General features: G+C 42.5%; 3 protein-coding genes across 7 annotated transcripts in view; 1 reads left to right on the forward strand and 2 right to left on the reverse strand.

The window, feature by feature from the left end:
• LOC114845675 (lysyl oxidase homolog 2B-like) overlaps positions 1 to 27,269 on the reverse strand; it is a 170,252-nt gene that overhangs the window by 53,216 nt on the left and 89,767 nt on the right. The window lies entirely within an intron of this gene.
• On the reverse strand, positions 10,690 to 18,437 carry LOC129603382 (translation initiation factor IF-2-like). 2 transcript variants are annotated; one of them, XM_055504358.1, is made up of 2 exons: positions 17,745 to 18,437; positions 10,690 to 12,630 (listed from the first exon to the last, which is right to left on the reverse strand). In XM_055504358.1, the coding sequence occupies exon 2, from the start codon at positions 12,564 to 12,566 to the stop codon at positions 11,868 to 11,870; it is 699 nt and encodes a 232-aa protein (XP_055360333.1). In that variant the 5' UTR covers positions 12,567 to 12,630; positions 17,745 to 18,437; the 3' UTR covers positions 10,690 to 11,867. The 2 variants fall into 2 exon arrangements, with proteins under 2 accessions (XP_055360333.1, XP_055360334.1); XM_055504359.1 differs by lacking the exon at positions 17,745 to 18,437 and adding an exon at positions 14,589 to 15,758.
• The window catches only part of LOC114845436 (golgin subfamily A member 7-like), a 29,620-nt gene continuing 28,965 nt past the window's right edge, over positions 26,615 to 27,269 (forward strand). The window contains exon 1 of one of the 4 annotated variants that reach the window (XM_055504357.1): positions 26,615 to 26,812. In XM_055504357.1, the coding sequence (XP_055360332.1) occupies positions 26,804 to 26,812 (9 nt within the window). In that variant the 5' untranslated portion in view covers positions 26,615 to 26,803. The remainder of the gene's footprint in view (positions 26,813 to 27,269) is intronic. The other 3 variants (XR_008693182.1, XM_055504356.1, XM_029133433.3) reach the window with 3 other exon arrangements.

Here is a 27,269-nt window from a genome sequence, read left to right on the forward strand (position 1 = left end):
TAGAGGCACGTAGGCTATGGATTCAAATGCAGCTTTCTAGTTAATATATGAGTTCTTTAATTCACGTTGTGCAGAGTAAATTTGCGATGTTTGGGGGTTTGGTCAGAGACTATTTCAGTAAACAAAATGAGTCTGAGATTTAGGACGGTTCCCTAATTTGTCTGTATTTATTAAAGCTACCAGAGTTTGATTAATCCAAAGTTTTATTGCAAAGTGAATGACTGAACGATTTTACTTTGAAACTCAAAGAAGCAGCACATGTTGCAAAATACCAAAACATTGTTAAACCAAATTTACAGCTGTTCAGAGAGACTCGTGGATAAATGCTGCATGTCTTCCATTAAATGGGATAGTTCATGCAGTATAACACAATTCAGCGCTAATTAATGCATTGCTGTAATTAAATGCACTTCTAATAATCTTTAGTTGTTATTATACTTTATTATAATTCTATTGGAAACATAATTTGTTTGTATTTCACAGTATGACAGCTCTGGTTGCTTTTCAAATGCATATCTTTAATATATATTAAACTAATATGTTTATTATTTCATACTTTTGACGCAATCAAATGACTAAAATCAGCTTCACCCTCACCAGCTGCTGCGTCTTATATTTTCCCAAATCTGAGCTGTTTTTCTGTAATATTTTACACCTTATAAGTTTGTTTATAGGACAAAAGTGAAATTAGCTCAAAATAAATAGTTTGAGCAGCAATCTTACTGATATGTAGCCACCAACATTTGTTTTTCATTTACTTTTTTCCTAGCTACCAACTACATAAAAAAATTAAGTAAAATATCAAAAGGTGCATGACTATTACAATAAATCATCAGAAATCAGATCTTGAAAGTGATTCTCTATGTTGCAATAAACTTTAGGCCTGATCATTAAAGATTCTGCAGAAAACATATTTATGAGACACATGTGGAGGAACTAATCTGGACCAGACTTATGTGTCATCAACGCTATAAAGTTTAATGGCATTTCAAATACTTTCCTTTTTATTATTAACTTTTTTATATCAATTGGATTGATTCCCAGAGAAGTGTGCTCACAGCACAGCTTAGAGAATTTTCCTGGTGGTTACCTGGAGTAAAACATTTAAAGTGATTTTTCTATTTGTGGCGGAGATTCAAGTTGCATTTTGACATATTGCAGGTTTGTCTAATTGTGCCATAAAAATGAAACTTTAACTACTGATTAATAAAAAACAAAAAAAAAAACAAAAGTCTAGAATTGGCTATTGACACTTAGTATTTATGCTTAGCTGCTTCAGATGTACAAACCACACTGAAAAAAATTATTTTTCTGATCCTGTAAATGTTATACTGTTAACCTGTGTACATTTTACAAAAACTGTTATGTTTTAATATTTACTTTAAAACTTTGCATAGAATTTAATATGATATATTGAAATTGAGTATCATCATTTGTCCAAGTAAAGTTTGCATACAAATAACAAGTAAATCAAAGATAATATATCGTTTTAAAAACCTCCAAAATCATGTAAATTTTACATTTGTGGCGAAAGTAAATCTGGCAACCCTCAGTGAATGACATAAGAGGAAAAAGATTGCACTCAAAACAGGTTTGAACTTCAGCGGCGGGAGATTTTGCGTACAATGGACAGTTGACAGAAAAATCAGTGCATTATTTTTATTTTTATCCAAGGAAAATATCTATCAGGTGTAAGACAAAACTGTTTACTTTTATAGGATTTGTGGTATTATTTAATGTCAGAACTGTATTTTTACTGACCAAGTGTTAAACTTCTATCTTAGGTACATTAAATGCATTTGTACACTTTATCTAAGATGTTGTAGAAGTCCAGGGGCTTAGACCCGCCCTGAGCCACTGAGGCTCATAGGAAAAATGGCGGTTTCTGTGTTCTTAACATTTTAGTTAAAGATAGGAGTTGATTAGCGTTATAAGTTTGGTGGAATTGAATTAGTGATATGTTCATGTGTGTTTATAATGTGTTCTGTGTTGTTTTGTAAGCTGCACCATGATGTGTTCTGTGTTGTTTTGTAAGCTGCACCATGACCAAGAGTTTACGTGTAACTGACGCTCAGTGGACAGAGTTACTACAACATAAGTGAGAACTTACATAAATGTACATCATAGTAAGTATTGATGCAATTACATTTTAATTAAAATTTACTAAGGTGAAGTGAGTAAGATCTAGTGATTTATTTGGATCAATAACCAAAAAAGTAAAGTTTACTTGAGTACTTGAGTACTACTATGTGCTAATTAGTATAGTGTACTTAAAAAATAGGCCCGTGATATTTACTTAGGATTTATGTGTGGAAATTGTTACCTAGGTTTTTCTAAGTCAATTTCACTCCACATAGGTATAGTGGATGATGTACTGTAATACCATATTAATAGCGCAAGAAAATACAACTCCAAAGTTATGTCCTAGTTTTCAGATTTTAGCATCATTTTCCTTTCAAACTGGGACTGATGAGCTGTTGCTGGATTTGCAAACATTTGTTAAGTGCTTCCTTATTCAGCCTATTTACACAATACAGGCCAGAGTCAATGCACTGTGCCCCGAGTGTCCATCTCCTCCCTGTTTGCCTTGTTGTGTGATAAGAGCTAAGGTGTGAAATCCTTTTATTTAAATGGAGCCCAATTTGCATTCCATTGTGTTGTTAACAGTCCTTGCCAAGCAAGAAAAGCAAAACACCACCTAATTTGATTTTAAGTGTGGACATAGCAAACACAGACCTCTTTAGAGTAATGGCTTTGTTTAACTTATTCATCAAATCAATGTGTTTTGCAGCTGTCTCCACCACAGAGGACACTTTTTCTTCTTGAACTGATGCCAGAAGAAAATACTGTGCAGAATGTTAAATGCATTATGCATATACAGCACCATTAAAAAGAGTGCTGTTAATATCTTTGTTGCAGTAAAAGCAACAAGAAACTAACACTATTCAAAAACTCAGCAGCAACATTATGCATTTACTGAAAGCTCTGCGTGGCTATCTGCATGCCACAGTGATGATGTGTGATGAAAAGAAGACCAACAGATTCTATAAAGTGCTTTAAACATATAAAATATGGCATGGCTCTGTTAACCTTTCAATTTAAGGGTTGTAGTTTAATAAGAGTGACTGTGTTTGTGGTGGTGCTACACAGAGGTTTATAGGTTGACGGCACCTAAACAACGGCAGTTTATCCACAGTTGCTAAAGCAAAGTTAAAATTGAGGAGTGAGGATAGTTTTTTTATGTTTTAGGCCTCAGACTAGGTCTGGCTATGCTCAGATGCATGAGACAGTCTCCTGTCAGCAGTGATAGGGCCCTGCTGAGGTTTACATTTACTCTCCAAGTGATTGTACTGCAGAGAAATAGAGAAAGGGGAAGAAGCACTTATGAACATCTCCATAGATGTCGCTGCTGTCACTCCCATGTTCCCTCCCCAAACTGTGTGTTTTACCAGCATGTGAAAAACAATAGAAAGGCTAAATATTTAGATTTTCAGGACTCTTCCAGGGGGAAAGAGTTTCCCCAAAGACAGGCTATTCATCTGTTTTCACCAGTGTTTAAAGCTGTTCTCTTGTCTACTTATGCACGTATAGCCATGAAAGGACATTTCGGCCTTGGCAGAGCAAACATGTATGTCATTAAGCATCTGTTGTCAGCCAGTGCTGCCTAACCCCTGAGCATGCTCCAGAGCGGGCTATTAGCCAAGGACAATGGGCCATGTCCCTGTGAAAAGGAAGCTTTATTGTAAACTTGTGTGTTACAACAGAGAAAGTTGAGCACACCTGCTTTTTGTCAGGTGACACCAAGAGACCTCAGAACTGCGCTCACAAAGCTCCCTTATTCCTCTTCACTTCAGTTTTCACACTGCACTTCTGTTATTTAGTCATTGTCCATCAACTTCATTGTTTTTCTCTAAAGTTTCTTGACTCACGACAAAGGAATGTGTACCTGACCTGACCTTTTCTAATTTTCCATGAGCAGGTTGAGTTTATGGAACACAGTAAATCAGCTCAGGAGCCAGCTATGATTTCTAGCTAGTATCACCTCCTGTCTCTCTCACTTCTTACTTTAAGCTTTTTGTCACATTCAGTCAAATGAATTAGACAGTTATTTGGATGCAAAGTAACCAAGTACAGTTTTTTAACCCAGTTTCTGTAATTAGAGTCCAGTCAGCCGAAGTATGCGAATGTAGAAATGGTTCTGCCCAGCAGGCAGCGGGAAGCAACAAATCCATCATCTATATCAGTATCTGTGCTCACAGACCAACAATGAAACTTTTTGCCTAGGTCCAAATGACTACATATTTCATTATCTTCATTTAATTTCCAAAGAATCCAGTCATTACAGGTGAGTTTTAGAGGATGTATTGCAACAATAATGGTGTTTGGAGTTAAAAACAGTCTGGCTAGCTAAAGAGTGACTGGTGGCTGGCTAATTTCTGAATGATGTTTTTACAGATACCCAGCCAAATCTATTAAACAGCTTAATCAGAAATGTTCATCCCTAACCAAAAACAAAAAAAGGAAAACCAAAAGACCAGAGAGCTGCTTGGTGTAGGTATATAAAGTTTTTTTGTAACAGAGTTACAAACAGGTGAAGAAAATTAGCAATTGTTCAACCCTAAAACAGCAGACTAACCCTGCGACTAACATCACCAAACTGCTTTTGAGAACATTTTCGAGACTTTTACTGCAGCCTGATACTTGTTGTTTATTAGTTTTTTTTTTAGACTATTTGGGTTCTTGTTTGGTAACAGACTTGGCCGGTTGTTTTAGATCACAGATTTGTTGCCTGGTAAAGTTGTGTTATTTCTTACAATGGTCCTCATTGTGCTGTAGTAAAATATACCACAAATGTAGTGAATCTGTACCGATCCTCCTTTTATTATGAAGCATAAGACAGAAGTCAGAATTTGCGGCTGATTGAAGGTGTGGTAATGGAGAAGGGATGACGACGCAATCCAACTGCCACAGCAATGTAACTGCAAACAACTCTCATCAGCAGGTAGAGGACAGAACAACTCATGCAGGTATGTCGGTCAGGTGCAGAATAAGTGCAGTCTGTAGGCAACAGTCCGTAGTAGAGTCACCACTAATGTGACTTGGGGAAGACAGAGAAGAAGAGTGGCACAGAGTAAACATGACACAAAGAGAGAGAGAACACAAGGCACATTTTCAGTCTGTGATAAGAGATAGATAGATAGATAGATAGATATAGATAGATAGATAGATAGATAGATAGATAGATAGATAGATAGATAGATAGATAGATAGATAGATAGATAGATAGATAGATAGATCGATCGCTCGATAGATCTAGATAGATCGCTCGCTCGCTCGCTAGCTCGCTCCTCGCTCGCTCGCTACTCCGCTCCGCTCCAGCTCAGCCTCCTCGATCCGCTCCGCTCCATACGCTCGATAAGTATATAAGACAAGACAAGACAAGACAAGACAAGACAAGACAAGACAAGACAAGACAAGACAACACAGCAAGTACAGATTTAGTGAATACAGCGACAGAACAGTTTGTGTTGCACAGAAAAAAATTGTAGCACACAGACTACACTGTACAGGATGGCTGATGCCACCACAGAGTCATAGAAGGTCTTCAGGAGTTGCCCCTCACTCCAAAAGACTCCAAAAGAGTGTGTCACAAACAGACGATGGCAGAAGGACCCAAATGCCCAGTGTCAGTGCATCCGTGTTAAATCCAGTCCAGTTTATTGTTCAGATGCACATTTATAAGAGTCCACTCTATCAATGTCCATTCCCTGGATGTGCATCGGTGGGAAGACAGCAGGCTGCAGTCAGTGGAAATCTACCACCATCTCCTTCATTTTTTCTGCGTTGATCAGGAGGAGCAGTTCACAAAGTTCTGAGTAAGTCCCTGTACTCTGCATCCTCGTCTTCAATGATCAGTTCAGTCATCAGAGAGAAACATCCGCAGAACACAGCTGTCCGTGTTGTGTCTGAAGTCTGACGTATAGAGAGTGAAGAGGAAGGGGGCCAGTACAGTCCCCTGTGGGGCCCCCACACTGCAGGTCAGAGTGTCACACACACAGTCCTTGGCTCTCACAAACTGAGGCCTGTTTGTGAGATAGTCCATAATCCACTCTGTCGGATGGAGGTCCACACCAGCCTCCTCCAGGTTGTGTTTCAGAAGCACCAGCTAGATGGAGTGGAAGGCACTAGAGAAATCAAAAAACATGATCCTCACAGTGCTGCCAGGCTTCTTCAGGTGAGAAAGAGCTCGATGTAGGAGGAAGATGACTCTTGGCATCCTCTACTCCTATGCCGTGTCAGTAGACAAACTGCAGCGGGTCCGGGTAGGTTCCCACAGCAGAGCGGAGGTGACCTAGGACCTTTCCAGTGTCTTCATCAGATGGGACGTGAGGGCCACCGGTCTGAAGCTGCTGAGGTCTGGCATGCGGTGTCTTGGGTACTGTTACCACGCAGAGGGTCGTCCAGAGCCGTGGTACCCGCTTAGCTCGAGGCTCCGGTTGAAGCATCAAACTGAGGGTGGTACCACAACAAGCAGACAGACAGACAAACAGGCAGGCAGGCAGGCAGGCAGGCAGTCCAAACCTAAAACAAAGAGATGTGTAATGTTTGAACTATCTATTTACCTGGGTAAACCATCCACATAAGTCACTTGTATTATGGGAAAAATTGTTTCTTCTTTATTCTATTCAGTATTATATGATTTATGGCTTATGCCATGCAATGCATATCTTATGTTTTGTCTTACGTCTGTTTTATGTATTCGACATGTCACCTAGATTGTTTGTCTTGGCAATGCTTGTCTCTGCATGATAGACCCTCGACTCTAGCTTCCAAACTCAAGGCCAGGGAGTTGTGTCTCTCTGTCTGTTAAGACTTAGTGCTCCTTCCTCTCTGATAGTTAGACGCCAGTGATGCAGGTGTGAGAATGTAAACATCTTCACATACATGGTGACAGGGAAGAGATGGTGCATGTAATTTCATTGGGCTACACAGACATTCCACCCTAGTCAGACAGAGGGGTTAAAAGGCAGAAGCAACTTGAGGATCGTGGGCTCTTTGCATCACACCTTCGTGGTGTGTGCACTTTGGTTTATTGATGTGCATGATCAACATCCATGTTTTTGATTTGCTTTCCCTATTATTTTTATTTTCTTTTATTTTTATAATAAATAAAACAAAAGACAACTCTGTCATCTTCTTTATGAGAATTTTCCACCACATTTGTTATAATACTACCTGCAACTCAGGTACGTTAGAGTAATAATCTATTTAAAATGACCAAGGACACACTGGTATACTGCATCCAAAGCTATTTCCCATATAAGCCAGTATCTCTCCCACAGAGCAACTGTTCCAGAAAGCTGGAATGAATGTAGCAGCTGTCTTCTCAAAACACAGTTCACCTTCTGGAATGTCTCGGCAAACTGAGTAGGCTGCAGGTACTTCCCCACACCGGTGAGACGAACACTAGCACCCTCTTAACTTGTCTTTGTTTCATTTGTTTCAGCTTTGATTTAAATTCCTAACAGAAACTATTGATATCCCTGAAGTTTGGTTTCTTGTTATACTGCGATGGATGATGAAGTGTGTAGTTTGTATAATTATGGTGGATGATACAACCCCATACTGTAGTTCACCAATATCTCCTCACGTATAATAGCACTGCAACATTGTCTTTTTTGTCTCTGGTGAGAACAGTTTTTAGTTCTGTTTTGTTTTGTTTTCCCTCACTCATTCTAGGTACTCCTTGCCTCCACCGAACATTCTGGATTCACCCCTCCTGCATCCTCATTACAGATTTTGCTGACATTATGCAAGGATTCCATACCTCCACCCTCCTGTCAGTTGGTTTATTCTCATTTGGTTTGTAAGTATGTTTACTTTGAGCCTTTTTTGTTTGTTGTTTGTTTACTTTGAACCTTTTTTGTTTGTTGTTTGCTTGTTCTTGGTATTTTACTTTGTACCTGTTCAGAATTGTTGCATCCTTTCTGCTTTTAGCAATAATTTTGGTTCCTCTGCTTTGTTTGTTTGTTTGTTATTTTCAGTTCTTGTATTTTCCCTTAGGTTTTTAGTTCCCCACATTATGCAGTGATTCCATTTTTCCTTAAATCTTGATTTGATTAGTTATTATTCCATGTATGTTTGCTAGTGACTATTCATTTCACTATTAAATATTATATATGTCCTAGGTTTATACCTATTCATTAGTCCCTGTTAGTCTGGTGACTTTAGTTGGTTCTAGGCCAGCAGAGACGTTTGTTAATTTCTGTAGGGTTAGACTTATTTAGTTTGACCTATTGTAACAGCAATTGTAACATAGTATACATTGTGTCAAGATACATGTAAGTGTTTACAACTAAGATTAATAGCTAATAATTAATTGCTTCATAGCATGTGTTTACCAATTTTTGATCTTTCTTAAAAAACAGTCAGTTCATCAATCTATGAATCTAAGAATCTGAAATGCACACTCTGATCTCAAACAACTCATACACACACCAGCCGTCTCTCACGATGCATGCTGTTTACTTAATACAGAGCAAAGATCAGAGGCTGATCTGGCATTCCTATACCCTAACACTGGACTGCGCTGGATTTTATGATGCTCTGTGGCAGCACGAGGTAAATGTCCCCAATCCGAAATGATTGTTATTTCCATTCTTATTCTTATCTTCATCCTTCAGCTTGAGAATAATGTATCTGCAATTCACATTGAGAAAACAAAAATATTTGCACCCCCCCCCCCTCTTCTCACACAAACACCTACTAGGCCTCAGCAGGCAATCAAATAGACCCCTGTACTCTGCTTAGAATAGCTAAAAGCCTTCAAATGCGCTGCTCCAGAACTTCTAGATGATTCAATTACAACAACCAAATGCATGAAATTACATTATTATTGTTGCAACTTAAAAACTGGATTCAGCTGAAGTATGAACTACTTCATCATCTGGGGTAATGCAGGACAAATGCATCATTATTGTCTTGAAAATGGCAGTCTCCTCCTCCTAACCTGACCTGCATGTGACTCACTACAGTTAATCAGGAAAACATGTCGCCAACCACAGTTCCAGTCACCCTTCACACCTATCCAGCCATCCACCCTAATTCCTGCTAACACTTGTTGGCAATAAAGTAAAAAAGGTCCTCTTTCAAATCCTGCAATATTATCATTACCACTACTTTTTTGTATTCCATACAAAACAGCTTGTATAGTGTTTCATATTTCAGCTATAATAAATATGCTAAGAATAATTGCTTTCTAGCAGCATTTCTTTTCCCAGCTGATCCTTTGTCTTAATAGTTCATTTAAATTGGTTAATTAGTTACACTCATCGTATTATATTTTGATATATATACAGACTGTAGTTTAGCGGAATGAAAGGTCTTGTTATATCTAATGACATAAATTTGTACAGCCCGCATTAGAGGTTTAGCTTTTTCATCTCAGTGTTTTTGATTTGTCATACGCCGTACAGTTTGTGCACATTTCATTGCCTCAGACATCTTTAGAAACTTCCTGCTGACCCATGAGGTTTCATTTAATGGGTTAATTTTAGTAACTTTTGAACCAGCAGTCTAATGTTTACACCAGCATCAAACCACAAATGTCTTGCTATGGTGTTTGTAGTTTTTTGCACTTTGCTTCATATGCCCACCTCTTTAACATTTAACATTTAGAAAAGTGCTGAGATTAAAAATTACAACAATTTATACAATTTAGATCCTTTAAACTCAACACCCAGGAACAGAATTGTGGGGGCTATTGGAGCACCTCCCAGTCATCTAGTTCCCAGACCCTTAAGCACCATGGGAAAGCCAATCAAGTGCGCATGGGTCAGGTCAGCCTTGTCTCCTTGCCTGACTGTCAAAATAACAGTACCTTCCCCTCTGGCTTCCAGCACTGTCCGTCAGAGCCGGGCTGCTGAGAGCTGTGGCACAGAGGGGTGGAAAAGCAATTAAATCCAACATGGGTGAGTAGCTACAAAACAAATGCCTCGTCAGCGTTTTTCAGCTCAGCCAGGGAAAGAAAGAAAAGGTGTTTTTTCTCCAGAAGGGGTTCTGAAAGAGAGTATTGAAAGTGAGAGTGACAACCCTCCAAAAGAGAGCTGAGACATTTTGTGTCACTGGGTTACCAATGCAGGAGGTGGCAAAAGGAGAAGGAGACATTGGCCCAATTCAGGCCCTTTTCTTCCTTAATGATGGCCTGAACATAGGGGTCAGACACATACTTCGACCCCTGACCCCCTGGTTCACATTTCCTTGTAATTACCTTTGCACATCAACCCCTTGGCCACCCCCACCCAAAGACAATGTAACAATTTGTCTTTTCAATTTTCTGTCAGTCACTTTCTTAGGTCTTTTCAGTGGGCGTATATGGTTCCTTTTACCATTTGTATTTATTTATTTATCTTGCTTGGAGGCATGGGGGATGTCTGGTCCCAGAAACAGGGAGTCTTTGTTTGGGCTGGTTTCACATGGATATAACCCCTCCTCCTCCTCAGCTCCTCCTGCCTTCTATCCAGCTCACCCTAGTAAGAAACCATAGATTGTTTGGGGTCTCTAAGGTGTTGATCTCAGGTTCATTGTATTTGGCATTTCAATAACCACTGACCAATCGCATAGACTGTTTACCCTCACGGACAACCAAGGTGCTTATTAACACCTCCACATCAGTTATATTTGTCTACGCAGGAGAACAACATCTTTTTTATTAGCAAACATTCACAGTATTGTTCCACTAAATGCATTGCTATTGATGAACACAATATTGTTGCTACTGCTATAGAATATAATTTGCTCTCAATACACTGATCACATTTTAAATGATTTGCTGATCTATTTGTTCCTGGGTTAAGGCCAACCATTTGCATAACAGGTGTAAGCAAAATGTTTTTTACAGTTGAGGAATTAATAGGAAGCCTTCAATAGTTGATGGCAGGGTAAGCAGCAAAGACCTCATGTTTCTCCAAGTTTGTATTCTGCACAGTCATTGCTGGAACTATGTGTATGTGAGGAGGTCACCCCTCCCATCACAGGAAAGAACAGAGCGAAACCCCATGGGGTCAGCAATGTGGGAGCAAGGTGAACATAAAAAAGACTTGACTGACCTTGATACTGCTCCTACACTTCAGCTTTAATGATCTGTAGAAGTCTTAAATAGTGTCTAGCTTTATTTGATTAGTCTGAAGAAGGTATTTTATTTAGGTGGAATTACATTTTGATCCCACAGCTGTAGCAGTGAGAGAAACTGCAGTTCTCAAAAATGTGGGATACCTGGCATTTGTGCATTTTGCTCAGATTTTTGACTTAGTGGCTGATCTCCTCTTGATCTTGCTTCTTATGATGTTTTGCACAAAGCATGTAATGCAGAATTTCAATATATAAATTCAATATAATATACCCTGCAGGACCACCAGGAACGACCTCCTCCTGGAGGCTGACAGGAACTGCAGCCGAAGCTGCAGCAGAAACGACCTCCTCCAGTGAGGAACGGTGTCATAACTGGAGCCGACAGGAACGGCCTCTTCACTGGAGCCAACAGGGGCTGGAACGGCCGCTTCTTCAGGGCCGACAAGGGCAGGATTGGCGTCCTCTCTGGGACCAACTGGGACAGGTGTAGAGACCTGGTTTGGCTGGGCGGCAGGGGAGCTCGACCGGACAGAAGCCTGGCTTGACTGGGCCAGAGCTGGGCTTGGCCGGGAAGCAACAGAGGTCAAGGCAGGTGAGGGGCCTGTGGTGCTTGTAGGCTGTGGCACAGAGGCTGGTGCGGACCGTGGCACGGGGACTGGCGCGGACCGTGGCACGGGGACTGACGCAGACTGGAGCACAGGGGCTGGCCCGCTTGTGGTTCCGCATAACTCCAGGCCTCATACAGCGCGGGAACCCTGAGAACCGAGCCGCCGATATTGTCTGGACTCTGGATCAGTGGTGGTGCTGGCAGAATCCAGGAAATGTGCCAGGAGGAACACAACTGGGGGTGAGCACTGGCGGCAGATCCTGGCGAACAGGCTGTCAGACATGCCGGGAATGAAGGTGGGGGTGTCCTCTGGGTAATAGGAGGAACCCTTAGCCGGAGGAAACGGAGCCTTGGTCCCAGAACCTGAACCCGAACCCCTGCAAGAGTGGGCATCAGACCTGGGACTCCGCCGACGGGTTCTAGGGAGCCGACGATGGGGAGTTGGTTCCCTTTTCTCCGTGGTCAAGGCGGAGGCAGGGGTCTGAGCTAGCGGAGCGGCGACAGTAACATGGATTTGAGCCGGCAAAGCGGGGACAGGGATCTCAGCCGACATAGCAGTGACAGGGATTTCAGCCGACGGAGTGGCGACAGGGATTTCAGCCGACGGAGCGGCGACAGGGATTTCAGCCGATGGAGCGGCGACGGGAAGAGCGGTGGCGAAAGCAACTGGTGAATCGCGGGCGGACGCCGTGCGCCGAGCGCGTTTCAAGTCTGCCTGCAAAGCCTGGAGCCTGGCAAACAGCGCCCTTACCCCAGGGTAGTGAACCCACCAGTGCTCCTCCTTGAGGATTCTCACCGCCAGATTCACCACACAGAGCCGTGCCCTCATGCTGGGAGCCTCTGCGTATTCCTTTGCGAGCTCCGCGAAACATCAACGAAGATCCTCCGGTAATCTAGGGCAGAAAAACGGCATGAAAAAACAAGTGTGAGACACCGGCGAGAGAAAAAACAAAAAACAAACAAAACACCCGTCTGATTATGGCTGGCTGGGTCCGACTCTGGTCAGTTAGTACTGTCAGGGCTCACCGCGAGCAGACAGGGATGAAGGACCCAAACGCACAGCTCAACAGACAGGATCAAGAATGAACGGCATTTATTTAACATAACCCAAGAACGACAGGCAAAACAGAAGTCGGGCAGGCAGTTGTCAAAAACCAAGGATCACGATATCCAGACAGAAGTATAGGCAGAGACAAGGCAAAGCACAGTCAGGGCAGGCACGAGTCGAAAACCAGAAAACTTGGACACAGATGGTGGGGTTGACAAAGCTGGGCACACGACGAACAACTAACTGACAGAGAACAAAGGAACGTGCAGGTGCTTAAATGCAGGGAGGTGATTGATGATGAGACACAGCTGGTGATGACGTGACAGGAGACAAAGGTGAACTAGACAAGACAGGACAGAACCGGAAGTGCATGAAAATAAAACAGGAAGTAAACACATGACTAAGTGAACCAAATAGAAGCAGACAGGAACCAAGACCGGGAACAACAAAATAAAACAGGAACTGAACATAACAACCCAGAAGACACTGGAACAGCCTGGTTCATGACTCTCGCCCATAGCTGGGTTTGGCTTAGAAAATGGATGTATGGTGTTGGTGATCCTTACAACACAGCAATGCAGCTCGCATGTGATGAACAAACACATGCGGAACAAAGAACATGTGGTTAAGACCCTGTATAAACTATGGCAAACTCAAATCATCCTTCTACAATCACAGCCGCTTTGGTGGCCCTAGTAATCCCATCCCATTAATTTAATCTTAACCACAGTGGCAGATAACTATTGATGACACAATGATGTAACATGCATTTTTAGGGACTTACTGTAGACAGAATAGTAAATTATTTTTATTTGTTGGGAGCAAAACAAAAACAAGAGTCTGTGATTCTGTGAGTATTTTGTTTCTTCAGTGTGTGTGTGTTTTGGAGCAACCTAACACAGCTCCACTACTGCAATGATGCTTTCCAACCTTAACGTCCAGTCCACATCCAAGACTCAGTATTTAGGTTCTTCTGATAAGAGAAGTTGCAACAACGCAAGTATTTACCACAACTGCTGCAGTTTTTTCTCTGTCACAATCAAGGCAGTATTCATCTTGTATCATCCATCCACCGCTTTATCTGGAGCCAGGTTGCAGGGGCAGCAGTCTAGGCAAAGAACTCCAGGCTTTCCACTCTCCAAACACTTCCCCCATCTTTTTTGGTGGTACCCCAAGGCATTCCCAGACCAGCTGAGAGACATCGTCCCTCCAGCGTGTCCTGGGTCTTCCCCGGGGCCTCCTACCAGTGGGACATGCCAGGAGGCATGTGAACCAGATACCCGAGCCACCTCAGCTGGCTCCTCTCGATGTGGAGGAGCAGCGACTCTACTCTGAGCTCCTCCTGGGTGACAGAGCTCCTCACCCTATCTCTAAGGGAGTGTCCAGCCACCTTACGGAGGAAACTTATTCCGGCCGCTTACGGTACATCTGTGATTTTGTCCTTTCAGTCTTGACTCAAAGCTCATGACCATAGGTGAGGGTAGGAACATAGATTGACCGATAAATTGAGAGCCTCGTCTTTTGGCTCAGCTCCCTCTTCACCACAGCAGACCGGTACACCGACCGCATTACCGCAGCCGCCGCACCAATCTGTCCCACAGGTCATTCAGACCTGATAGGACTCCTTCTTTGTCACTGCGCTCTAGGTAGCGGACCCACATGCACAGCGGAGACAAGACTTGGTAGGAAAATCAGTTTACTAGTTCTCGTGGTCAGACAGGCAAGGGTTGATACACCAAGGAGGCAGTTACAGTATAGGCAGGGATCAGACATGGTCAAGAGACAGGCTTGGGTCAGACTTACGGCAAGGCAGGATCAAAGGCAAGGCAGTAGACAAGGTCAGGGAAAGCAGGGTCATTCACGGATCAAGCTATGAGGTATAATGCTGGAATGCTGGCTCGTACACACATCTGGCACTGGGCAGGGAAAGAGCTGGTGCTTAAATACAGAGGTGAAATGATGATGGATTACAGGTGAGTAGATTACTAATGGGACACAGGTGAGTTAACTAGAGACGGAGCTGGAACTGAAATCATGGGCACTGAACAAGAAGTGGTAGCAAAATAAAAACCGGAAATGAATGTAAACAGTAATTGAATGACCTGGACTGTGACATTCCTCAGCTTGATGGCATCCCTTACCTCTGGCAATCCCCACCGGGTTCAGGGATTGCCACCACAACAGGCACCGGAGACCTTCCGTCCACAGCTCCGAACGGCCGCTTTGACAATGGAGGTGGAGAACATGGTCCACTCAGACTCAATGTCTCCAGCCTCCCTCGAAATCTATTCTAAGCTCCTCCGGAGGTGTGAATTAAAGATCCCTCTGACAGAGAGTTTGGCCAGATGTCTCCAAAAGACCCTCGATATATGGATATGTTTGATCCTGCCAAGTCATTCCAGCCTCTGTACCTGCCAGCGGATCCTACTCACCACCAGGTGGTGATCAGTTGACAGCTCAGCCCCTCTCTTTACCGGTGTGTCCGAAAAATGGCCGAAAGTCAGGTGGCTCGATTACAAAGTCTATCGTCGACCTCCAGCCTAGGGTATCCTGGTGCCATGTGCACTGATGGACACCGTTTATGTTCAGGGATCAGGGAGGCCATTCCTTCCAATTACATCTCTCCAGGTGTCACTGTCATTGCCCACGTAGCCGTTGAAATCCTCCAGCAGAGGGGTGGGGTCTCCAGTTGGAGCGCTTTCCAACACTCCCTCTAGAGACCCCAAGAAGGCTGAGTACTCCACACTGCCATTCGTGCCTGAACTATCTCCGACCTGAAGGCACAGGGAAGCAACCCTTTTGTCTACTGGGTAAAACTCCAACACATGGCACCTGAGCTGGGGCATGGGCAACTCCAGAGTAGGATAGAGTCCAGCCCCTCTCAAGGAGTTGGGTTCCAGAGCCCAAGCGGTGTGTGGAGGTGAGCCTGACTGTTTCTAGCTGGTACCACTTAACCTCCTGCACAAGCTCAGCCCCCCGCCCCCCTTACCCCCCAGTGAAGTAACATTCCATGTCTCAATAGCCAGATTGGTTGTCCAGAGACTGGGTTGTCAAGGCTCCCGCCTTCAACCACTGCCCAGTTCACTATGCACCAGCCCCCTACAACTCCTCCTGTGGATGGTGGGTCCACCTGAGGACGGTCCCACTTTGCTTCTTCGGGCTGTGCCCAGCCGGGTCCCATGGGAATAGGCCCAGCCACTAGGCGCTTGTATATGGGCCCCAACCGCAGGCCTAGCTCCGGGGTGGGGCCCCAGCTGCGCCATACTGGGCGACGTCTCAGTCCTTGATATTTTCTTTTTCACAGGGGAATGCTACTCCTTGAACCGCCACCTTAACGTGGTGGAGGAGTTTGTGTGCCTGAATGACCCCGGAAGATACGTTGTCGGGGGCTAAATGCCCCTGGTAGGGTCTTCTAAGATAAACAGGTCCTGGGCGACGGGCCATGTTGTAGCAATTTGGCCATAAGGAACCAGCACAGATCACAGTGGCTCAAACACCAACACAAAGACCAGTCAGAACAGCCAAAAAGTGGACAACATGCATGTATCAGTTTATGGCCACACTGTGCAAAATCAGATATGATAACAAAGAGGAAAAACTCTACCAGTGAGTGAAAAATGTATTTAAATGTAGAAACGAGATTATAATATTTGCCCTAATAAATGTATTAGTATATTCCTACATATGTACTATGTATATGTATTAATATACAATGAGTCAAGATAAAAGCATTGTTTATTCCTCTGTCTTGCTACAATCATTATTCCTCTGTCTTGCTACAATCATGAGCCAGTCATAATTTAAAGATAAACATATTGCCTTTAAGTTATTTGTCTTGCTCCTATTATATGGAGTCAAATTAGGATCAGAGTAGATTTATGTATGTGTGTAAATCGATCTGTGCGTGCATAACCACATCTGTGGTGCGTAACCAGATGCGTGCGTGAGTACATAAACCAATCTGTGTGTGCACAAACCAATCTGTATGTGCACAAACCGTTCTGTGCGTGCGTAAACCGATCTGTGCGTGCATAACCAGATTGGTACCTGTATATTTATTGGGGCTATACCATACTTACACTTATAGTTTGGGGCATTAAAATTACGCACAAATCGTGGCTAAATTTAAAAGGAAAATAGCGTGACCTTAATTTGCCTCCACGTTGTCGCAGTCCTCTGACGTGGCACAGCAGATGTAAAAGTGCTCACCTAAAGCAAACATGTTTATTGTGGTCTGATAAAGGATCACACAGAGTCACAATGGCAGAATTACTGGAATGTACCCACCTTGACTCTAGCTGCACCATAACATAGCACGGCTTTGCTAATAGCCTGTCAGTTAAAATACTACATGAAGCGATGGCATGTCTGATAGAAGCACCGGTTTAAAGTTTGCACAACTGCATCACCTCTGCAAAGCACAATAATAATAATAAAGTGGTTAATAAAAGTCAAATTTCCTGAATGCCTGTAACAGCTCAGGCCTGTGCTGCTGCTCTTTCCATTTGTCTCCTAACTGCTACTCACTATCAGCGGGGAAACACCAGCCTAAGAGAATGTATACAGTAAGAAGTTTAACACAGCATCACAAGAAACAGCCTTCAGCATTCCAGTGTTAGAACTTTTTATTTATCAGAAGCCTATAAATCTAAAGTAAAAATGTAGATGGGGTCTGGCGGTCACCCGCCAACACATAAAAGGCTTCACTGTGATCTGGATTGTTTTAAGTTGTATTGTCCCTCCTGAGGGACACCTGAGGGCATCATGCGAGTTATGACCGTGTACAGCCCAGCTGCTAAACCTCAGCGACACAAGCTGCACACCGTTGGAAAGCTTAGACTTTCGTCTTTCCTACCATATAACCATTACCATTACCATTTCCAGCTACAACAACCACAGCGCAGTCACCAAATGTTTAAAAAACAAAAACCATAAATCCATAAATTTTCCATCACTTACTTTTGACGACTTCTGAGCTTCAAATCGCACTCAATCACGTCGTGTCTGGTGTCTTTACGTTCGTTACGATCCAGAGAATGTAATCCAATAAAGCGTTTCGGTCCAAAACACACGGTACATCCACACTGGTCCAAAAACTACAAGTGTTCTGCTCCAACTCGTGAGCGAAAAATATTTTTTTCCAACTTCTGTGAGCCATAACTCGCTAAATTCAAAAGCGAAAGTAACGGGAACTTTTCAAGATGGAGGCTCCCGGGCTTCGGCTTCGAACGAGACCAACTGAGCCGAAAACCTCCGTTCATTGGCCACACCATGGCAACCCCTAGCACGTGACCTCAAACCCTATCCTCCCCCCTCCCTCCATTCAAAGGCCTCTAGAATTAACCTCGTAAATGCTGGAACAAAATAGCCAACGTAGCCGTAAAGAAGAGAAAGCACTCATTCCGCTGATATACGATGAGTGGGGGAGGGGCGCTCAGCCTGCCGTAACCAGCCGGGTCAAAGGCCCAAAAAGTGAAGCCTGCTCTTTCCTAACTAAGATTTTTTGACCTAGATTGTTACATATATTATATTAGGTTATAGTGAACGCAAATATAGCATTATAGGGTATTTTTACAGCCTGTAAGCTTTTATTTGAGCCCTCCCTGGTGTCTCTGGGTTGATCCAGGCCAGAGATGTGACCTATTAGGGGTACCTGGGCCAGGCGAAATTTGGTGTGTGGGGGGGGGGTCATTAATTAATCATAAAAGTAATTAAAAAATGTCCCATTTACTGGTTTTTAACACTATTTAATTTATTTCTTCATATATAAATGCAAAAGGCTTCATTCTTTTTGATCCCTTTTGTTTTTTTTGTCCTGAGACCAGTCACCAGGGAGATATTTGCTTATATCTATAAAGGGAAAAATCCAGGCGAGGGCTTATCAAAAAATTATTAAAAAATTATTTCAGGTTTGTGTTTCTTTTAATTTTCTCCTGTATAACTTTAACTACAACTGTAACTGTAACTGTGTAACTGTAACTGAAAGCTTTCATTTGAGCCCTCCCTGGTGTCTGTAGGTTGATCCAGGCCAGAGTTGTGACCTATTAGGGGTACCTGGGCCCGGCCGATTTTGGGGGAGGGGGGGGATTAATTAATCATAAAAGTAATTAAAAAATGTCTCATATACTGGTTTTTAACACTATTTAATTTATTTCTTCATATATAAATGCACAAGGCTTCTTTCTTTTAGATCCCTTTTGGTTTTTTGTCATGAGACCATTCACCAGGGAGATATTTGCTTATATCTATAAGGGAAAAATCTAGGCGAGGGCTAATCAAAAAATTATTTCAGGTTTGTGTTTCTTTTGTTGTCCCTCCTATATAACTGTAACACATTATGTTTCTTTCTTTGAAAACTAGAAGAAGTTTCCTTTCCAATGACACCAAGCTCAATATTGTAGCCATTACCATTGAGGAACTACAACCATTTTAATTGGAATATGCCCAATCGAATTCTAATTAATTAATAGGGTTTAAATGGGGGCTCAGAAGCTAAGGGGTTAAGTTTATTAGGGTTGATAACAGTGGAAAATATTCTAAGAGCCTTTACATACATAACTGTTCCAGTAGCAGAATCGAAAAGTACCCCATTATTACTCCTGGACGTCCTTTAGTGCTGTGCTTAAGTAAAAAAGATTTCATGTGATGTCACATCCTATACTACGATAATTGTTTCACTATGGCCATAAATAAATAAAGTCAACATCAAAACAATTCTGTTCTCAGAAACAGTCCTAAGCATAGAAGCTAAATCTCCTTTGAAATGAATAATGTACAGAGGTGGTTTTTATGCACTTTTATTTCCAGTGTTTGGGGGTGCATTGGGGTCTGTAATGCAGTCATTTTTCTTGCTTGGAATATACTAACAATTGGGAAATATTTAGGAAATATTCTATACAAATATATGAAGGAAATGTAGTATGTAGAGTAGGGCAATAACTTTTTAATGTTTAGATAATAAAAGTCTAACTGTGCCCTACATATACATGAATGAATCCACTGATGTGAAGTAGACATACCTGCAGTGCTTAAATTAAGTTCCTGAGCTTCACCACCAAGAAGAAATTCCCCTGTCTTTCCTTTGTTTCTTCACTTGCTCTTTAGCATTGAACACTCACATCCAAGCAGAGACAACTGTCTGGATGTGAACATTCAAGTCAAGCTAAGTCAAACAAAAAATTGTCAGAAAAACATCAGAATTTAATTGAGAAGATATTTCCTGACAGACTGCTGTTCACACAGAGCTGTTTGGTGGCCAAATTTAAATGCATTTTTTGCTTTGCCCCAGTGGCGCATAGTGCTAAACTGCATGGGATGGAGTTTGTTTGATGTTTTCATTTACAAGCATAATTTCACCAGGGACACTGCCACATACTACAGTATACAGTTGCTCTAAGTGTGACATTTACCCAGTTCAATGATCCAGCTGTGGTTTCTTTCTATAATTAGGCTGAAGTGGTCATCTAGCAAGGTTGTATAGTCCCATTAGAGACAGCAGCAATAAAACCATTGTCTTGGGCTATTAAACTGTTTGTGTTCAAAAGAAAGGTTCAAATGGTCCTCATTAGTGGTCTCCCACACACTGCCCATCACAATCAAGAAGGGGCTTTTAAGACACACTTTTTCACTCCCATTGCAGAAGCAATAGCTGATTTTCACCACCAGCCAGATAAACTAATTACCTTCTGAACGCCATGCTCAGGCCCTGCTAATGCAAAAGATACCCCTTAACACAAGTTTACCATAGACAGTTTGCTATCTTAATGCTGCCAAAGCTAGTTACTGTAGATTTAGGGGCAGCTACTGCTATCGTAGGTGTTTTAATTTTTAATAAGGAATATAAAGATACACTGTGTTATTTGATCTGTAGTAATGGGTAAGTAAGTAATGGGGCAGATTATTATGGTGATGCAAAAGCAAAATACAAATCCCACAAAAATTGTAATAATTTTAAATCATGTTTGAACCGTGATTGTTGTTCAGTGGGTTCTGCATTATGATGACCAAAACAATAACAAAGAGACAATCAAAGAAATAAACAAACAAATAAATGTGTGCTTTATTCTTTCTGGTAATGCATTTATACATTTCTGTCATAGAAAAAGTTTATGTAAATAATGTGGTGTGACGTCACAACATGTTGGCTGTTATCACATTTACAAAATATCGAGTTCCTCAAAAGATTATTTCAGGGATAGATACACCTATGCAATCTATTTACTATTTAGTATTCAGGGCCTGCTCCTGTGCAGCCAGGATGAGTGCCTCTGTGCTGTCCTTCAGCCCGGCCCTTTCAAGCCATTGGTAGCATTTGTTGAGATCAGCCACTTCAGTTATGTTCCGGTGGTACATCCCGTGCAAGGGCTTGTCCTCCCATGATGGTCCCTCTTCCAGCATCTCATCCTCTGTTCTCCACTGCCTGAGACATTCACTTAGCACGTCATCTGTCGGGGCCTTATCCTTGATGTACTTATGGATCTTGGATGTTTCATCCTGGATAGTGGCTCTCACGCTCACTAGTCCTCGGCCTCCTTCCTTGCGGCTAGCGTACAGTCTCAGGGTGCTGGAATATGGGTGGAACCCTCCATGCATGGTGAGGAGCTTTCGTGTCTTAACATCTGTGGTCTGTATCTCTTCCTTTGGCCACCTTATTATTCCTGCAGGGTATCTGATCACTGGCAGGGCGTAGCTGTTTATTGCCCGGGATTTGTTCTTGCCATTGAGCTGGCTTCTTAGGACTTGCCTTACTCGTTGGAGGTATTTGGTTGTTGCCGCATTCCTTGTTGCCTGTTCAAGGTTGCCGTTCGCCTGTGGTATTCCAAGGTACTTGTAATTGTCCTCAATGTCTGCTATTGTTCCTTCTGGGAGTGAGACCCCTTCTGTGTGGATTACCTTGCCTCTCTTTGTCACCATCCTTCCACATTTCTCAAGCCCAAATGACATCCCGATGTCTGAGCTGTAGATCCTGGTGGTGTGGATCAGCGAGTCGATGTCTCGCACCTGGTGGTGTGGATCAGTGAGGCGATGTCTCGCTCATTCTTGGCGTACAGCTTGATGTCATCCATGTAGAGGAGGTGACTTATGGTGGCCCCGTTCCGGAGTCGGTATCCATAGCCAGTCTTGTTTATTATTTGGCTGAGGGGGTTCAGACCTATGCAGAACAGCAGTGGGGACAGTGCATCTCCTTGGTATATGCCACATTTGATGGATACTTGGGCAAGTCGCTTCCCATTGGCTTCAAGGGTGGTTCTCCACAACCTCATTGAGTTTGCAATGAAGGCCCTTTAGAGTTCTGTTGATGTTGTACAGCTCCAAGCATTCAGTGATCCATGTGTGTGGCATTGAGTCATAGGCTTTCTTGTAGTCGATCCAGGCTGTGCACAGGTTGGTGTGTCGCATTCTGCAGTCTTGGGCGACTGTTCTGTCTACCAGGAGTTGGTGTTTGGCTCCTCTGGTATCCTTACCAATGCCCTTCTGTGCTTCGCTCATGTATTGACTCATGTGCCCACTTATCTTAGCTGCGATGATGCCCGACATGAGCTTCCATGTTGTGGAGAGACAGGTTATTGGCCGGTAGTTGGATGGGACTGTACCCTTTGAGGGATCCTTCATTATCAGGATTGTTCGCCCTTCGGTTAGCCATTCAGGGTGAGTCCCATCCCTTAGCAGCTGGTTCATTTGTGCTGCCAGGCGCTCATGGATTGCAGTGAGCTTCTTTAGCCAGTAGGCGTGGATCATGTCAGGGCCAGGTGCTGTCCAGTTTTTCATACCTGAGACTCTATGTTGGATGTCTGCCACTGTGATAGTCACTGGATTCTGTTCAGGGAGGTTGCTGTGGTCTTCCCTCAGATCCACCAGCCACTGTGCATCACTGTTGTGTGATGCCTCCCTTTCCCATATACCCTTCCAGTACTGTTCAGTTTCCAGCCTTGGTGGTATTACCCTGCCATTGAGAGTACACTTTCGCAGGTTGTGTTGCGAACAGCCGGTTTATTCGTCTGGCTTCGTTATCTCTGGTGTATCTCTTTAGGCGGCTGGCCAAGGCTTGTAGCCTTTGCTTGGCAGTTTCGAGTGCTTCAGGTATGGTCATCTGGCTACCTCTTAGGCATTGGTCTTTTCATTGCACCTCTCTGGGCCTCTGTCATTTGGCTCACTTCCCTCCGAGCTGCCTTGATTTTTGCCTCCAACCTTCGTTTCCATGGTGGGTATTGTTTCTCATGGCTCCCATGGTTGCTCTTATAGCCAAGCACCTCTAGGATCACTGATGCTGAAGCGTATATCAGCTCATTGGTTTCTGTGATTGTTGTGGTAGGGATCGCTCTCAATGCTGCATTCACATCTTCCATGACACTTTCTGATGGTACTTCACTTAGCCGTTGTAGTGGGGTTAGGGGTTGCCTGTTCAATCTCGCCATGATCTTATCTTTCAGGTCAGTCGCTGCCTCGCTCAGTATCTGTGCTTATTGGGGCTTCGTACCCAATTTCCGGTTGGGGAGATGGTGAAACCTCCCCTCTGACCTGGCGTCCTGGCTCCCCCTTGCCGTAGCATTTGTGTTGTATCTCGTCAATCTCAAGTTGTGATAGCAGTTGCCGTTTGTGGATGTTGGAACACTGAGCTACTAGTTGCTTCGCCGTCAGCCTTGAATGTGGGTTTCTCCGTTCCCATTCACCGCACATTCTTTGCATGTAACCCCTCTGACTAGGGTTACTTGAGTAGTAGCATTCCAACAGAGCCTTGTTCTCGCATCTCAGCCATTTCTTTCTTGTTCCAGTAGCCCACTTCTCGCCAAGGTGCTCTGGTTCCCCAACACCTGACGCAGACCTTGTTAGACCGGGCGACGTCTGAGCCGGTATCTCATGTGATTCATTGTCTCTCATGATATGAGGTAGGCGGTAGCTTGAAGGGTCTTGCCCAAGGACCCACACTGGATGCTTATTCGCCCTAACGGGGATTCGAGTGTGTGTGTGAGACTCCATACATACATTAATAATCTTATTTACCTATACGTCAAACACATTCTTTGTGTTGCGTTACGTTTATTTTGCAAACGGTAGTTTTCTTTATAACATTGGAGATGCTGAGCACATTAGTGAAGCCACTGTTTGTACAATAGTTCGACCTCAAGCGCTTTCCTTGACACAAACTCCTTAAAGCAATTAAAGAGGAGTTTCACAGGATTGCAGGTATGTGGTAATTAATTTGTTTCATTGAGGCTAATCTGAAAAATGATGATCAGTTAATAATATCATGCTGTGATCTAAAATAAACAGATAAATGTGCAGGTGCACTGACTACTCTTTCTAATGGTCACTGTAACTGACATTAAATTGTTTACATCACCAAGATCATATGTGATGCTGCACATATTATCACAAACGTGGAGGCCAAGTCTGACTCTGGTCATGACTCATGAATATATCGTGAATCAACCCTAAGTAATAGGCTGCACTGTGGGAAGTACATGTATGTCCTATACACTTATTTCAGTGCATGCACTCACACTCACAGGAGCACTAAAGTAATGTGAACTTTCTTCTAGGAGAGATTGACGGCTTTCTGCTGGAGATAGGGGTTAATGCCAGCCCACACTACTGACCCCTCACCCAGAACCTGAAGCAGGCCCCCAGCAGCGCTTTAATGTGTCACTGCAGAATAAGAGCCCAGGTGGAAATGACCATAGGCCTGTTGAAAGCACGTCTTCAGTGCCTACATCACCTCAGGGAAACACCTGAGAGGCCTGTGACATTATTGGGCCATGTGTTGCTCTCCACATTATTGCAATTATTAGAGGGGAGCAACACCCTGCCCTACAAATACAAGACCCTGAGGAGACTGCTTCCATCATGGTAATCTGCAGAGTGGATGGACAGTCAGAGATGTGATTTGCCGTAATGTTTTACTAAACCATCACCACCAATAAAAGAAACTGAATAAATGCAAATCATAATTTATTTGGTTTTCTTCATTTCCTAAAAATACAAAGGCAATTGTTAGATTTTATGATTCTTCCAATAATTAATACAATTCACCTTCAACTATACACTCATTTCCAGCTTGTGTTTGGGAATTTCAATTTCTAGATCTGTCTTTTCAGTCTTGTGGTACAAGTGTGATATTTCCTTGAGATTTAGTTTATACAACTCTGTAACCGGTAACTTAAAATACAGAAGATTTATAGTTACAAGACATAGTTCCTCATTACTCTTACAGAATTGAACTCTGGTGTTTACTGAACATACCTGAACTGTGTGCATCTGTGCAGCAGAATGTGACTGACCTCCTCCTGCTGTTCTTCCACACTCTGGAGCAGAGGGGAGATAATAATGTATACTTGTATACTTGGAGATCAAGTTACATCATTTAGGCTACGCAACACAAACATCAGAAATCATGTGATGTGTATAAACTGTATTAATATTACACTTTATAATACTGCTTATCATAATTTAAGCTTTATTTAGTATGATACTCACAACATCCTGGGCTTCTGTTGTGACAGGAGGATTCATATATTACCATCAGAATCTGTTAAGACCAACAAAGAACCCAACCCAGACTATAAGAAATTAATATATCAAAAGTAGCCTATGTAAAAAATCAAATATATGGGTAGGCCTCTTACATTTTACACATGCACTTGTATCCTGGGGAGTGACTGGTTCTGATGAATTTCTTCAGCCTCTGCTTTCCAGTGTTCATGCTGAGGGCCTTCTCCTTTGCATGCGTCAGTGGTGGAGGTGCAGGTCCTCCACCAGTTGTTCTAGCCTCTGCCTTCTTTCTGTTGGCTGAGTAGAAGTCAAATGATTTAACTGTGTGATAACATTACACCATGTTGAAAATGCTGCTGCACTGCTATACTCTGCATGCTATTTAGTTATTTAATATGTCAAATGTTGTCAGGAAGTAGTCAGGTAGTCTACACCCATGATATGATGGTGCCTTATACCTGTTTGAATTATGTTTTTATATTTAATTTTTAGCCACGTTCTTTTACGCCTGCAGGATTGCGCCTACGTAAAAACTGAAATTAAGTTCTTATATTATTACGTGTTTTGGGTAACTTTTAAAAACCTAATTAGATTAATGTAATAATTGCTCTCCATAAAACGTATTGGATTATTAAATTATCATTACTTTACAAATCCCACACCAACCACAACAGGAATTTTAAAAATGCATAGACATAACACTGCACTTTTAATTCATATAAACATCGGTATTTTATGCAATTACTGAAGTAACTCCTTAGATGAGTGAAAAATTACTTTACAAGTCCTTACTTTACGAATGAAATATAACAGTACAATATAACAGTACTAAAATTGTTTAGTATTTAGTTACGCTGAACACTGTATGATTAAAATGTAAACTTACGCATTGACTCGAGCAGCTATTTTCTTCCAAGCTAATTGTTTCTCTTTCGCCGCTGCAGCCGTGTTGCTTTTTCTACGGAATATAGACTCGTAGTCGCTATTTGCTTGACGTATCATATCTATTTCCGGACGTCTGTTGTTGTCCTGTTGCCATGGTGACTCGTAATATCTTCATTGATCAGGGCTTTGTATCGTCGCGGTGCACGCGCTTAACTCTGAGTCAGACAACTCAGAGTTGCTTAAACCAACTCTTTTCAGCTGTTCTGGAACCGAAAACTCCAGGTTTGCAAACTCAGAGTAAATCAACTCAGAGTTTAGTTTAAACTCAGAGTTTGTTAAACCTCCTTCTTGAAACGGGCCCCTGGTCAGACCACTGTGTTGATGATGGGCCAATCTCCATATTTGCTATTCAGGCTCATACATGAGCAAATACTTTTCAGTGGCTTTGTAGCTCAGTAGGGAGAGCATGGCTTTAAAAGCAAGGTCTATGGTTCAACCCCCCAGGTGTCTTTAGAAAAATGAAATCCTTATTGCAATTTTCTTTGGTCGGTGCGTTAGGGAACAAACATAAGTTCCGTCCGGAGGGATTACGTTGTAGGACACGTAAGGCTGCTAGCGGAAGATAAACAGAAACCTCGTTCAAGATGGCAGAGGTAAGTCAGCGATAGTGTTGATTTTTTAAATATACGTTTTAACTGTTATTTTAAAAGTCCTTCTGTGTTTTTAAGAAGCATTTTGTTAATGCTTACTAGACAGAAGGACGATTGAATAGTCTAAGCCTGGTGTTTCATAACTAATGATTACTGCCAATGCCACCAGACGTTGTACTGTGGTTAGCTGTATTTGTGACTACTAAAGAGAAAACGCAGCATCATCAAAAAGGTATTTTAATGTTCCAAGCTGCGTACAAGCTGAGTCCACTCATACGAGGGGACCATAGAGCGACACTAACTACTTCATTCAAACTTTGCTTTCTCATTGTTAATGGTAGCACAAACAACACCAAAACTAAAACTGCTAAATGGCATTTATTGTGTTGTTTATATCTGCACAAAGCTGAATATCTGATTTGTGGCTTGACAAAATAATGTTTAGCCTTCAGTGTTTTAA

The sequence above is a fragment of the Betta splendens genome, chromosome 19, assembly GCF_900634795.4.
Source record: "Betta splendens chromosome 19, fBetSpl5.4, whole genome shotgun sequence".
In the NCBI taxonomy this organism is placed as follows: Eukaryota; Metazoa; Chordata; class Actinopteri; order Anabantiformes; family Osphronemidae; genus Betta; species Betta splendens.

Coding starts and splice junctions, on each gene's coding strand:
- LOC129603382 (XM_055504358.1), bottom strand. CDS start 12,566: ATGAGGGCACGGCTCTGTGTGGTGAATCTGGCGGTGAGAATCCTCAAG.